The sequence below is a fragment of the Pavona decussata genome, unplaced genomic scaffold (genome assembly GCF_977016875.1).
Source record: "Pavona decussata unplaced genomic scaffold, jaPavDecu1.1 SCAFFOLD_121, whole genome shotgun sequence".
Classification (NCBI taxonomy): Eukaryota; Metazoa; Cnidaria; class Anthozoa; order Scleractinia; family Agariciidae; genus Pavona; species Pavona decussata.
The window spans coordinates 455,001-470,104 of record NW_028145535.1 but is presented as its reverse complement, the minus strand read 5'-3'; the positions used below and the strand labels follow the sequence as shown (position 1 = coordinate 470,104).

The following is a 15,104-nucleotide window of genomic DNA, read 5'->3' as shown; positions in this document are numbered from 1 at the left end:
TTTGTTGGTTTAAAGATGATTAATTATTTACCTTTTATTAACTATTATCGCAAATTTCTGAGCAGAACGGTCAGTTTGCAGTATCTTCGTTCAACAAGTGAGGTATTTTTTACTGATATAATTTTTGGTTTCGCTAATGATAGTTTAACATCTCTATCTTTTTAACTGAAAGCAAGTTCTCATTAATATTTCTTAATTAGTTCTGCGGAGTTTAAGGATTTCGAAAGCTTTAAGATGGCTTGGGTCTTATCCAAGCTTCTGAGGTGATGAAATCTCTTGTCTACGCAGTTTAAGGATTTCCTTTCACTTGTTAGCTTTCAGGTGGCAGCCGAGATGATTAATCCACAACACTGTAAAATAATGTAATGTTTTCTTCTCATAAGCATAAATCAAGTTATCAAGCCTTTTTGTCTTTTTACATACAGTGAAGGAATTTAGCTTGCAAACAAACCAAGAATGCGTTTTAATTTTCCATAAACAGTATCTGTAGATTTTGCGTAGACAGAAATCTTTGAGCGCCCTTTATTTTTCTAAGTAGGGCTGCCTTCATACACCGTTTCTTTGCTATGAAAGTGGAACCCCACCCGAACGTCTTTCGGCCACTAGAGCTACGGTTTATCTGCATGTTTTGATTTTTACGCCATCAAAAAAGAATTAGGCGAGCTGACTTTAAGGATTTCTTCGTTTGGGTATTCTGTTTTTGAAAAGGATATTATAATTTTAAATGCTATTTTAAGGATAGTTTTTGTATTTCGCTTGATCTTTTCGAATTTGTCAGTTATTTTGAACAGCTTTTTTGAACGATCACTTAGAAATTTATAGTACAGACAGTGCAAAAGCGATTGCCATCATTTTCAACTGAGATTACTTGATTTGTACGGTATTGGTACGAGGATTTAAATTCAGCTGGGATAGTATTTTGTCAGTGATGGCAGGATTTAAGTCAAACTCCCAATGTAGACAGCTTTAATACATGTGCGGTCTTTTGTTGCGGAGCTCCAACCGTATTCACGACTAGCTCCACAGCAAATACCTCAAATATATGAGGACACGCCTTTGAAACTCGCGCTGGTCTTAAAATTTTGTCTCTATCACGAAAATTTTTAACTTATTTTTAAATTTGTCCATTTTTTTTTTTTTTGCAGAGTTGGGATTTAATACTATACTGTTCTCTACAATGACCTTACCGTGGATTTTGACAGTAGTCACTCTGAGCCTGTCAGGTAAGCAGAACTTGTCAAGGAATATTTTTCCTGTCAAACGTTTTGAGTTATATTACTACAAAATAAAGTAATATTATCCTATTTTATGAAGGTCGGTTAACAAGAGACATTGTCCTATTTACATTCTTAATCGGGGCAATTACTATATACTTAAAAAGTGGATAGTATTTAGGCGAGCTCTGATTGGCTGCTAAAACAACGGATAGCAAGTGCTATTTACGTCCAAGCAACTCGCGAAGCTCGCGTAAATTACGAGAAAATGGTTTACCAGGTAGCCACCGTAACAATCGAACAAATTTTACAAACAAACGAAGATGCTATTCCTGCTAACACGAAGAGGGCGACGAAATACGGTTTGGGAGTTTTTGCAGGTAAAGTTTTACTTTTGTTAACCCCGAATTTATCGATGTAACAGGTGAAAAAGTTTCTGTTAATAAACTACAAAATACAGAATGCTTTCAAACAGAGGAAGAATTTACAACTCCTTATGTCTCCTCAAGAGCTAAACAAATGTCTTCAAAAGTTTTATTTGTCGGTAAGAAAACGTGACGGAAGTTTTTACAGCAAAAAGTAAGATCATAGCTTAATACTTTCTCTGTTTTCAAACCATTTTCCATTGTTGGATTCCTCTGTTTTAACAGCGCCAATAAATCCCTAAGATATAACCACAAAACAAAAACAAAAAAACTTTTTCTTTCGCTTGACTTGTACTTTTCCACGAAGACACGGAACACGTTGTAAATTCCTTGTTCTTATTGTATCATGTGTTATTTTTGAGCTGCTCCTTTTTCGGTTATTTGCACGAAAAAACTGTAATCGTTGACAGAAATAAATGAGTGAAAAATCATCCTTTTCTTGCTTTGCGATCTCACCGTTTTAGAATAAACTAAAACAACTATTCACCTTAGTGTCTGTTGCCAGTTGCCACCTCCACTTCGGTGAATAGTTGTTAACTAGTCAGCGAACAGCTGTAAAGTTGCTTTCAAGAAAGCTTCCCTTAGTACGCGCACTCGTTTTAACGAGTCGCATAATAAATTAAAAATTAGGAAAGCCACAAACAGTATAACAAAAGTATCTCTCTTATTGGCATTTATTTCAAATGCCACCGCTTAATAATATCAAATATAACAAACGCAACTTAGATCTTAAATGTTTTTCCACTCTCCAAACACCGAAATCTGGATTAAAAAAAATAAAATGAAAAATAAACAGATGTAGCCGAGTAGGAACTTGGATGGACCAATCTTTGGATTGCTCGATTCAGCTCCGAAAACCATCAATAGTTGTTTTTGTTTTTTTTTTTTTTTTTGAGAAATTATTGATGTTAATGAAGATCACATTTCCAAACCTTCACGATAGTGATTTCCTTTTTTTCGTTTGTTTTGTTTTGTTTTTTTTTGTTTCCTTCGTGAATTACTTATGAGTTCGAGGACGGAAGAATAAGAACCTTGTATGGCATACTAAAAGGAACGAAAGAAATGTACAGCTCAGAATCATTCAATTTAGGATCATATGTAACGATAATCACTACAGAAGTGAATGTTAAAACCACCTTCTAAAGTATATTATAATCATTTCGTTGAGCATTGTGGCGTATTTTCCGGGCTAAAATGAAGAATTCAGTGGGCTAAAATATATTTTATCCCGCTGCTCTGAGCCAATCGAAAAGAGAAAAAAAAACAATGTAGCCAGCCAATCAGTACTGGAAACCATTCAACTGTTTGCGCCGCTTTCTTGGTTGTTCGACTGGAAGCGCATAGTCATAAAACACAAAAATACTTATTTATTAGAAGGCACCGTCCTTAAAACTTGACACCTTATATTAAAAGGCAGACATGTCAGTGTGTTTAAAAGAAATAAGGCCTCTACTATTAGGAATAGACGAGTCTATAGACATCATTCCGTCAAGTGAGACGTGAACGAAATAGCATCTTAAAACTTAACACTTTAAGACTTAATCTCATATTAATAAACGGAAATATCAGTGTGTTTAAGGGAAACGTCTGTCTTCTACTACTAGGAATTGACGGGTCCATTGACATCATCCCGTCTAGTGAGACTTGTACGAAATGGCAGCCAGTTTCTGAGTGCACTGTGACGTGTGGAGGAGGCACAAAGAATGTTACAAGAACCTGCACTGCAAAAGTGAAGTGCAACGAACAGGCCTGTCGTAAGTCACTAAATGACTGCTGTTACTTCTTTAAAGTTGAACATTAAATGTTAACGTTAGTAGTATTTAATGTACCCTCTCTTATTACTCAACCATGGAAAATAAGAAAGTCGGGGCCATAGAACTGTGACACTTGCGAGAAAAAGAATTAAACTAAGTTGTCTCTCCTACAGCACCCCCCTGTAATGCAGGACTTGACATCGCAATTCTTTTCGACAAATCAAGGAGCATCCAATGGCAGGACTTAGAGAAAGCTCGAGACTTCATTAAAGACCTGGTTGCAGAGTTCGACCCTGGAAACGATGGGGATCACTTTGGACTTATTACTTTCAGGTGAGTACTGCTTGAATTCCATGTATTTCGTTGCACACTTATTTAAAAATGTTTTATCATAGTCTGGCTGTCTTGAACGTTTATAGTTTTTTGTGACTTTTTTAGAAGTATACCTCGAAACAAACTGGTTTCGTACGTCAACGTTTAGTTATTTTGATATCATCAGGCTTTGTAATAAGCAAATTCTTAACTTTTTCACGTGTTTATGCCGTTGTGGAAATTTTTCAACTGACTTTTAATACTTTTTGGTCATATTTTTAGGCATTTTGTAGTTTTGGACCCAATTCAGAAATCCAAGATCGCAGATCTAAGATGGACGACCTTCGAAAATAGCGATGCAATATCCACTTCACATAAAGCCGTCATTGCATCATCATCAGTGGCGGCCGTCTAGGATAAACCAACGTGAATTTCTGAATTTTGCTAACACTTCAGAAGTTAAGTCGTAAAAGTGACCAAAAGTGAGCAAAATCTAACGAAAAAACAATAAAATGCTATAAGAGCTTTAAATTTCTAAGGAAAATATACCTGTCAAATTCAACGAATGTTCGCTCATAAAGATATTATACCAAATTGCTTGCAGACAAACTTCTGAGAAACGTACTACAATTTTGTACCTCTTGGTCATATATTTAAAGAATATAACATTTTCATGTTCCTGATCATAACGATGATGATTGAGATTGTGATGTAGATTTCTTTCCAAATCTTTGTCTCTATCTAGAACTGACGTACACGTAGTGTTCAAATTCTCCGACTCACAGTACTACGACAAGAACGCCCTTAAAGCAAAGATAGCCAGCGAACCAGCAAAATATACTGACCCCGGATATACTTCAGATCCGCCTCCTGGATATACTCGTACTGATGTGGCACTTAAAAAGGCGAGGGATGAGCTGTTCACTGTAGCTGGCGGAGACAGGTCAGACAAACCCAATGTTATGGTCGTGCTCACAGATGGCAGACCTAATCCCATGTACATATTCGACAGAATTATAGGACAACTAACCAGGGATTTTAAGGTGAAAGACTTTTATATTTGTATAATAGTTTCGAGGGAAGCTCGTTTTGTTCAATATCCCATAATTTTACCGAACTCCCCTTTTTGCTGCCATTATCCGGCAACTTTGCTCAATTTTTTGTTAATCTTGTGGTTTGTACGGGATAAATTTACGCCAAAATAGTAATCAGCATATCCCAGATTGACGAATTCTGTTGGAAAAGTCGGAGTCCATTCACTATGTGCTTAGTCTGTAAGGCCCAGTAAACCCTAGTTTATACGTCACGCTAAAGTCGAATTTCATTCAGACGAATTTAATTCCATTAAATTCGTCGTTCCGTCGACATATATCGTGGCGTGGTTTTATGAGTCGAAATCAATACGGTCGAATTTAATTCTTTTCCCAAATGCAGTGTCTCTGGTCAGAGGTGTCATTTTGAAACTCGCCAAAATAGTCTGAAATACATTAAGAAAATTTATGCATTTCATTCGCCGCGACGCTAGTGCGATGTTTAAATTGATATTTTATCCGTCAGGACGAATTTAATTTACTAGACGAACTTAATTCATTTTAGACGTCGCGGTATCGTCGAATTTAATCGCTTGTGGGACCTTGAATTAAACTCGACTGTACCGCGACGTATAAACTAGGGAAGTTAAATTCAACAAAGTACTTGGTACCCTAGTCACGTACTCGCAAATTTTCGAAAGACCATTTAATAGTTCGCAAGGGTACAGAGTTTTTCTGTTTTTGTTGTTATTGATGTTGTTCTTGTTTTCACGGCGTCTACTCTTCCCATACCATATGTATAAGAATAGCTGAGAGTACGTGAGGAAGGAAGTAAAACAAAAAATGCTGCTTTAATCGAGAAAGAGAGCAGTGTAATTCCAACCCTAGCGCCAACCCTTAAACTTTAAGGACCGGAAAACTACCATATATAAGCGGTAGTTCATGTTCTTTTGTAGAACTGATTGCCTTTAAATCAATAGGCAACTGGTATGCCGTCTAAATATTTAAAGTTCAATAAGTTGTAAATATGTTTTAGTAACTTATTAAACCACTACGTTTTATAGGCCAAAAATGTCCTGATCATAGCTGTTGGGGTTGGCCCGGACATTGATAAACGGACCCTTCAGCGAATTGCAGGAACCGGCAATCCTGTGTTTCATATCAATAATTTCTCACAGCTAAAAAATAAACTTGATGAGATCAAGAAAGCCATTTGCCCAGGTAAGTCCACTAATAAACTAGTCTCCAAACAGTAAAATACTTACATGAATTGTCTTATAAGTTCCTCATAAAAAATAGAACGTGGATAAAAGCTTTTGACCCAGGTTACATGAGCCGCTCATACTTAATCGTTACTGCTGTAATAATACCAACTATGCTACCAAACCATGAACGTCACAGAGGACGAAATCAATGTGTCGGTGTTTAATGATTCATAACAAGTTATATTGTTTGACTTTCGCTCACTCCATTCTGTTTACACCGGGTTGGTGGCTTATTCTGCCAAAGTGGACATATAGCTTGTTGCTTTTTAATCTTTGACCAATCGCCAGCAAGCCACGAAAATGTTCCATACGTTTATTTAATAAACAATGGCTGTGCAATTTTAACATTTTGTTTTACACAAATTGGAATATTCCTGTTGTTAATGAGCAAAATTGTTTTTCTAACGGTTCTTTTCACACCGTTGATTTATTTTAGTTTTCATATCAATCTTTGAATCAACTCCTCGTCAATGTTTATTTCTTTCTTGAGTTTTGAGGAAATCTAGATATTTACAATATCCCCAAAGGATACATATTCAACATTTTGGTCGCCCTATATAACGCCATAATTTCAATCGCCGCAAATTATTAAGTGAGACAGCGGAGGAGGAGGAATTCATACGGCGACGAAATAAATTATTTACAGGATACTTTTGTGTACGCAGCCCATTTAGTGAAAGAGTTTTTGTTTCTGTGTGTATCTTTTTGTTTGTTGTTTGTTTTCGGAGTAAAGTTAAATGTTTTTCTGAAAGATTACCAATGAGTGGCCATAGGGAAGCGGATTGCGACCCCTCCAAAACTTCGAGAATACGAAAAGCTATAACAATTAAACTTAGAAAGTCGATAGTACGTCCGGAGATGTTTCCCTTGAGGTCCGCAAGGGTACGTGATGATCGCATATGACGTGGGAGTTACTTCATAATCTTTAAACTGTAACCATCTATGATTCCTATATTCCCTTCAAACTTTCAGTAAGCCATCACCAAGGAGCCAAAACCGACAAAAATCTAATCAAAAACTATAGAATAACACGAAACCACTCAAGGGGCATGAATAATTAAAGTAGGAAGATGAATTGTATTCATCAGAACAAGAGTATTCCAGTTTCTCCAGGAGTTTTCATGGAAACATCAAATTGTTTCTACATCAACTCCTTAAAGCGCCATTGGGTTTGGTGGCACCAGCGGAAACATTTCGAACGTTACAAACGTTGAAAAGTCCGCATGTCGAGACTCCTCCCTCCCCCTCTCGGTCAAATGTAGGGTATACTGTCTCGTGGAGCTGTTAGCACACTTAAATACATAGGTGTGTTAAAGATAAAATTTAACGTGATTTTATGATTCTTTTTGTTATTTTATAGATCTAGATTAAGGGACTGCAACAAGGAAATCACAAACAAAGGATCTCAAGATAAACCATTGACAGTAGTGTTTGTAGAAGAACGTCAACAAATATGTGCTTCAGTGAAAAGAAATTAAAGGAAGAGATCAGAGATTACAATTGTTTACCGTTGTGCTAATTCTGGCTAAACTATTGCCCTTTTTAACCTTGGTGGTTTCAAAGCCTTTTTTTTTTTTCATTCCGTCCCCAATTACGACCAACAAAACCCGCTTCCTTCTCCCGTCTCCCGACGTTTTGAAATATCCGTTATAAAAAAATGGTTCCATTTTGGGCCTACGTGTGTCTAATAACTCACAGATAAATTAAAAATGGAGAGAGAACAAAGAAGTACGCTACCAGCCGCAAGCGAGGGTTGTGGCTGAGGTTCTTAACATCTTTCGACGACGTTTGTGCGTTATCAGAGTACACACGCCGGACAAAATTTAATCTTCGAGGTGATCGTTTGCACGGAAATTCACAAGAAGAAATTTGGTTATGTTACTACAAAATGGGGCGAGGAGAGACAGTAGTAATTCTCCTACTCATATTAAGTTAAGAAAACTCCAAATTGTACAAGAACAACAGATATCCAGGTAAACACATGGTGAAAATACACACACTTCCTTCATCGGAAAAAAACTGAATTCCTTGCACCATTTGGATGTACCAAAATTGACCAAAGTAGTCCAAATCAATAGAAGAACACTAAAAAATTTACCGATTAATCAAACACTGGAAAATAATAGAAAAAATAAAAAACTACCCGAAAAATTGCCATGATAACATCAAATTCAGCGAACACTGACCAACCAAACCAAAAAGGTCCCAGATAAATTTTTCAAAAACACACGAGGTTTGGTGCTGTTTCCTTTAAGATATACAGCTATTTCAATTAACGTGGTCGGTTCAAAGCATGAAGCTGAAAGACAAGACCGAAAGTTTACGTGGGATTTTTATGAATAAATTCATCAAAATCAGTCATGACTGGAGAAAGCAATAGGTTGTAATTAGCAGTACAATGACTTGCACGTGCGGGGATGATTTTGATGAAATTATTCATAAAAAATAATCCCACAAAACATTGCAGTCTTGTCTTTTAGCTTGATTTTAATCCGACAACGTTAATTGAAATAGCTGTATATTTAACAATTATTCGCCGAAGGCGAAGTTTATATTCACCAATATTTACTGAGCCGGAGGGGAATAATTGTTTTAGTATAATTACTCGGGTGATTGTCAGAGAAAAACAAGAACCGTCGTAAAAATGTCGATTTTGAAAATCGAAATCGAAGTGTTGATTTCGAAAATCTCTACGAATTTAACTTAATTGTTTTTTCATTTTAAGCCATCGACATCCACTGCAATTTAGGAGTATTTTTATTACAAATAGCAAAATTTTCATATCTTGCCTTCGAGCATTGTTACCCCCGACTTAGCTGCATCTTTAATGCCTTTCGAAATTGCATTTTATTTCATCTTATTTACTTCTTCCTCAGAAACATGAACAAATCGCTAAGCGGCCATTTTGAAAATTAGTACTCTCTGTTGCTCCCGCTACAACCACCTCGCGCGAGGTGAATATAGCAGGATATGACGCAATCCTCGATAAATCAGATCAAAAGAGTCCCCTGACACAGAATACAATCACCTCGCGCGAGGTTATTAGAGCAGGATATGACACAATCCTTGGCCAATCAGATCAACAGAATCCTGTGACACAGAATACAATATTTAAAATACGTAACACTATTTACACTATTTACGATAATTACAGTACTTCCAATACCTACAACTCATGCTTACTATACTTGCAGTATTAACAATTACACATACAGTACCTACACTACATACGATAGCTACACTTATTGCAGTACAAACAATACTCACAATACTCACGATACTTTGATTGCCTACTGAATTATGAATTGTTGATGGTTTGAGAAGCTATATAAGACAATCGAAATGGTGATTCATCTTATTTCAAAGCATGTTGAAGTTAAAACCTGGTTAAAAGACTCTTCCTCATGTTTGATATATCGATTAAATACGAGGCTTTTGCATGTTTTCGGTTCAACCCATTAATTATAACTCACTCAGTAGCACGCTTTCCAAGCGATCCATTCTATCGTCTCTAGCAATGACAACAAGTAAGTCAGTGAAAAATGTAAAGCAAGATTACACAAGTAAAATGGTCACACCTCAGCTCAAGCATTGAATACTGAATTCTAATGTAACCAAAGTCATGCCTCAATCCTAAATGAGTGTAACAAGATTGCCTTATTTCATTTGTCCAGTTGCAAAATCTAAAAAGTAAAATCCAGCTTTCATCATTAGGACAAAAATGGTTAAACCACGAAAACCTTTTCTTTTTCCTTTTTATGTTAGTGGTGGACGGTTAGTCCGAAAGCTCAAGCTGCATTTGATTTTCTTGGGAATTCGTTTCCATCAGTTTATACAGTTGATGCACCCAGAAAGTTTAGGACCTTCACGTACTGCTCCCAACTATAATGGGGCTTTGAGCTCTAGGTTCCTGCCTCAAGGCTTTGTGCAAAATCAACGTTGATGAAGCAGGGTTGGAAATTATCGCTCGCCCACTCGCCAATGCAAGTGTCAAGCCCGTCGGGCGTGTGGAAATCTCATGTTACTCGCCCGGTTTGGCGAGTAGAATTTTCATCTTCTGGAAAATAAAACTGTAACTGAAAGTTTTTGACAAAATCTAATCTAAACGTAAGTACATTTTCACACTCTGAAAGCTTTAGAAACCTGGCACATACACGCAAACTTACAGCTTCGTAAAGACCAGTAAATAAAGAAATGGCTTCTGTTCAAGTAATAATTACATGAAGTACTCACTAGTAGTCATGATACTGCTGGTCATAAACAAACCACTCGACCGAGAATGCTGAATTATGAATTGGCGCCGGACTGTTTAGTGCAGGGCGACTCTCCTGGTCTAGTGTTTTCCCTGAGTATCTAAAACTCACAAAAAGGTTGTGAAAGAAACTCCTTAAAAGGCAGATGCTAGAGATTACGAGAAGACGAGATCGAGGAGAAGAGGAGGAAGAGGAGGAAGTTGTCTTCACTGATAAGAACGATGACAATGTTGGAGATGACGACGAGGGTGGTGTCGGACTGTGAATCAGACGCTGAGATGCCGAAGAAATGATTCTGGAAAATCTAAATGACCTGCAAGCTAATAGTAAGCTAAAACAGTGCTTGCAATAAACTAAAACAACGAGAGAAAAAAAAAAACTATGAAACAACAACATCAAAGTTGTTTCCTGTACTTTATTTTATTTTTTGGGGGAGGGATTATTTGGCGAGTGAAAACATATCCGGGCGAGTACAATCTGAATATCACTCGCCCAGAGGGCGAGTACGGAGAAATTTAATTTTCCAACCCTGTGAAGTCAGAAATATTTCCGAACCTTTTCTCGGGACGTCGCCTATGTGCTCTCGGAAGAACAAATTATATGGGTGGATCGATATCATTTCGGTTGGGTTTCCCAGTAAAATAGCGATATTCGCGTGAAATATCGGTTGTTTCTACTGTTTTCACGAAGAAGTGGCGTTTCATTCTGCACTGCATTCGCATAAATTCTGGTCTGAATAAATCCTAATCAGGGGCCTAAGTTTTGTAATCCCAAGTATTTTACTGATTTCTTGTACTTCATTCGAACGAAGCAGCTTACGCGTTCTCTTCTCGTTTACATATAGCTTGAGCAAGAGCGCTACCTTGGGTGATGACGTCACATAATAAATCATGGCCGATGACGTCATACTATTGATATCGAAATCGATTAAAAAATGCCTCATATCGGTAAACACCGCACTGGTATCGGATCGATTTGAAAAACTCGGATCGGCCCACCTTAACAATTCACTTGCAACAGAACTCACACTTTGACCAGTGATAGAAATGAAACCGTAGGCCTTGCCTACCCTCTTTTGCGCAAGCGCCAGTACACCCAGTCTTTTGCAATCAGCTCAACAAGAAAGCTGCGCGGAGCGTTGCCTCCAACGCAGCAGATTTAAAGGACCCTAGTCAGCCTCCGCCATTTTCGATGCCATCGAAATTATTGGTATTGTATTGTGAAGCTAAATCTTATTGCTTAACTGTAAGTCGTGTTCCTGAAAGTATGTTTCGTTATCTTTCGTAGTTTCACAGTAATTTCGTTCATTTCGACATGCTCCGGATAAAATATAATAGCCAAACTCTCGCATATAAACAAAAAACAAAGGTGTGGCTGACTAGGGCCCTTTAAGCCGCTGCGAGAAAAAAATGCACAAAATATTGAACAGTACTAGAAATACGTGACTCGCAAAACCTCGCGAAGCTGGGGCTGGGTGGAAAGCCCTCTTTACTCGTATTGTAGCATCAAATGTGGAGATTAAAAGGTTTCTGACCATAGCAACTATTTTGATGAGCATGGTCTTTTTGTAGTTCCACAGGCTAGTTTGCGGTTAAAAATCTATTTCTGACGCGATGAAATGTACAACGGGCGTGCAGCGCTGTCGTGTTCGATGAATTTATTTCCCACGGAAAATTATGTTGCCGCGGCCACAAAACCTGTAATTTCTTCAATGCAATCTTTCAAAAAAAAAAAAAGATTTCTGGAAGAAAGGGAAAAAATTCTGGAGAGATAGTTCTGCCTCCAGTGAATATTGATGAACATTGCAGTTGAGCATGGTCTTTTTGTAGTTCCACAGGCTAGTTTGCGGTTTAAAAAATATTTCTGACGCGACGTAATGTACAACGGGCGTGCAGCGCTGTCGTGTTCGATGAATTTATTTCCCACGGAAAATTATTTTACCGCGGCCACAGAACGTGTAATTTCTTCAATGCAATCTTTCACAAAAAAGATTTCTAAAAGAAAGCGAAAATATTCAGGAGAGATAGTTCTGTATCCAGTGAATATTGATGGACATTGCAGTTGAAATTTGATCATGCACGCATATTTTTTCCGATGTATGCAAATTTTGCTCCAGACGACGCCAGACAGTTTGCGTCATTCAAGTGCGGACACCTTCAAAAAAACATATATATATATATATATATGCCTGGAGTTTTAAAAACGAGTGCAAAATTTAAGGCTGGGAGCCAGGCAGGAACACAGCCGCAGGCTGTGTTTCTGCCTTGAGTGGAGCTCTTATTTGTAAGGGGCTTGCCGTCAAGGATAGTCTGGCTAGACACTACAGGAGCAGGGCTAACAGGCCACATGACTCGGGGGTGCCTTACTTAAATCCAGGGGGGGTAGGGTGGGTCAGAATTTGACACTTAATGCCATTTCTCGCTTGGGTGAGTATAGGTATGGCTGCATTAGTTTGCTCTGATTTCAATTGCAGACTACATGAAGCTGTCAGATTGCCTTGAAGACATGGAACATAAACACAAGACTCAAGTTGGCTGTTGGATGGCGACAGTTTGCGGTGTCAAGGTAAGTTTCCAGCAAACAGGGGGATTCTAGTGGACAAGGCATTTTATGTTGTGCGCCCGGTTTTCATAAAATCAGGTATATATCTCTGGTGAATGATGGGTTAGCTGGTAAATTAATTCTGCAGCTGACTGGAATGATGTCATGTAGTGCCAGAGGCCACCTTAAAGTGAACAAAAGTTGGATTTTCTTGAAATATATGCCTGGAGTTTTAAAAACGAGTGCAAAATTTAAGGCTGGGAGCCAGGCAGGAACACAGCCGCAGGCTGTGTTTCTGCCTTGAGTGGAGCTCTTATTTGTAAGGGGCTTGCCGTCAAGGATAGTCTGGCTAGACACTACAGGAGCAGGGCTAACAGGCCACATGACTCGGGGGTGCCTTACTTAAATCCAGGGGGGGTAGGGTGGGTCAGAATTTGACACTTAATGCCATTTCTCGCTTGGGTGAGTATAGGTATGGCTGCATTAGTTTGCTCTGATTTCAATTGCAGACTACATGAAGCTGTCAGATTGCCTTGAAGACATGGAACATAAACACAAGACTCAAGTTGGCTGTTGGATGGCGACAGTTTGCGGTGTCAAGGTAAGTTTCCAGCAAACAGGGGGATTCTAGTGGACAAGGCATTTTATGTTGTGCGCCCGGTTTTCATAAAATCAGGTATATATCTCTGGTGAATGATGGGTTAGCTGGTAAATTAATTCTGCAGCTGACTGGAATGATGTCATGTAGTGCCAGAGGCCACCTTAAAGTGAACAGAAGCTGGATTTTCTTGAAATAATTATCTCTGGTGAATGATGGGTTAGCTGGTAAATTAATTCTGCAGCTGACTGGAATGATGTCATGTAGTGCCAGAGGCCACCTTAAAGTGAACAAAAGTTGGATTTTCTTGAAATAATTATCTCTGGTGAATGATGGGTTAGCTGGTAAATTAATTCTGCAGCTGACTGGAATGATGTCATGTAGTGCCAGAGGCCACCTTAAAGTGAACATAAGTTGGATTTTCTTGAAATATATGCCTGGAGTTTTGAAAACGAGTGCAAAATTTAAGGCTGGGAGCCAGGCAGGAACACAGCCGCAGGCTGTGTTTCTGCCTTGAGTGGAGCTCTTATTTGTAGGGGGCTTGCCGTCAAGGATAGTCTGGCTAGACACTACAGGAGCAGGGCTAACAGGCCACATGACTCGGGGGTGCCTTACTTAAATCCAGGGGGGGTAGGGTGGGTCAGAATTTGACACTTAATGCCATTTCTCGCTTGGGTGAGTATAGGTATGGCTGCATTAGTTTGCTCTGATTTCAATTGCAGACTACATGAAGCTGTCAGATTGCCTTGAAGACATGGAACATAAACACAAGACTCAAGTTGGCTGTTGGATGGCGACAGTTTGCGGTGTCACGGTAAGTTTCCAGCAAACAGGGGGATTCTAGTGGACAAGGCATTTTATGTTGTGCGCCCGGTTTTCATAAAATCAGGTATATATCTCTGGTGAATGATGGGTTAGCTGGTAAATTAATTCTGCAGCTGACTGGAATGATGTCATGTAGTGCCAGAGGCCACCTTAAAGTGAACAGAAGCTGGATTTTCTTGAAATAATTATCTCTGGTGAATGATGGGTTAGCTGGTAAATTAATTCTGCAGCTGACTGGAATGATGTCATGTAGTGCCAGAGGCCACCTTAAAGTGAACAAAAGTGGGATTTTCTTGAAATAATTATCTCTGGTGAATGATGGGTTAGCTGGTAAATTAATTCTGCAGCTGACTGGAATGATGTCATGTAGTGCCAGAGGCCACCTTAAAGTGAACAAAAGTTGGATTTTCTTGAAATATATGCCTGGAGTTTTGAAAACGAGTGCAAAATTTAAGGCTGGGAGCCAGGCAGGAACACAGCCGCAGGCTGTGTTTCTGCCTTGAGTGGAGCTCTTATTTGTAGGGGGCTTGCCGTCAAGGATAGTCTGGCTAGACACTACAGGAGCAGGGCTAACAGGCCACATTACTCGGGGGTGCCTTACTTAAATCCAGGGGGGGTAGGGTGGGTCAGAATTTGACACTTAATGCCATTTCTCGCTTGGGTGAGTATAGGTATGGCTGCATTAGTTTGCTCTGATTTCAATTGCAGACTACATGAAGCTGTCAGATTGCCTTGAAGACATGGAACATAAACACAAGACTCAAGTTGGCTGTTGGATGGCGACAGTTTGCGGTGTCACGGTAAGTTTCCAGCAAACAGGGGGATTCTAGTGGACAAGGCATTTTATGTTGTGCGCCCGGTTTTCATAAAATCAGGTATATATATA

General features: G+C 38.8%; 1 protein-coding gene across 1 annotated transcript; it reads left to right on the top strand.

The window, feature by feature from the left end:
- Window positions 1–7,501, top strand: LOC146469649 (matrilin-3-like). Its single transcript, XM_085123073.1, has 7 exons — window positions 1–97; window positions 1,146–1,223; window positions 3,244–3,393; window positions 3,567–3,726; window positions 4,451–4,748; window positions 5,801–5,957; window positions 7,362–7,501. Exons 1-7 carry the CDS (start codon window positions 16–18, stop codon window positions 7,370–7,372), a joined length of 936 nt encoding a protein of 311 aa, XP_084979199.1. The 5' UTR covers window positions 1–15; the 3' UTR covers window positions 7,373–7,501.
- Window positions 7,502–15,104: the final 7,603 nt, after the last annotated feature.

Bases quoted from the DNA above. Each gene is read 5' to 3' on its own strand.
- LOC146469649 (XM_085123073.1), top strand. From the start codon at position 16: ATGATTAATTATTTACCTTTTATTAACTATTATCGCAAATTTCTGAGC. The intron at 1,224-3,243 runs GTAAGCAGAACT...TTCTACTACTAG, and splicing joins AGTCACTCTGAGCCTGTCAG to GAATTGACGGGTCCATTGAC. The intron at 3,727-4,450 runs GTGAGTACTGCT...GTCTCTATCTAG, and splicing joins TTTGGACTTATTACTTTCAG to AACTGACGTACACGTAGTGT.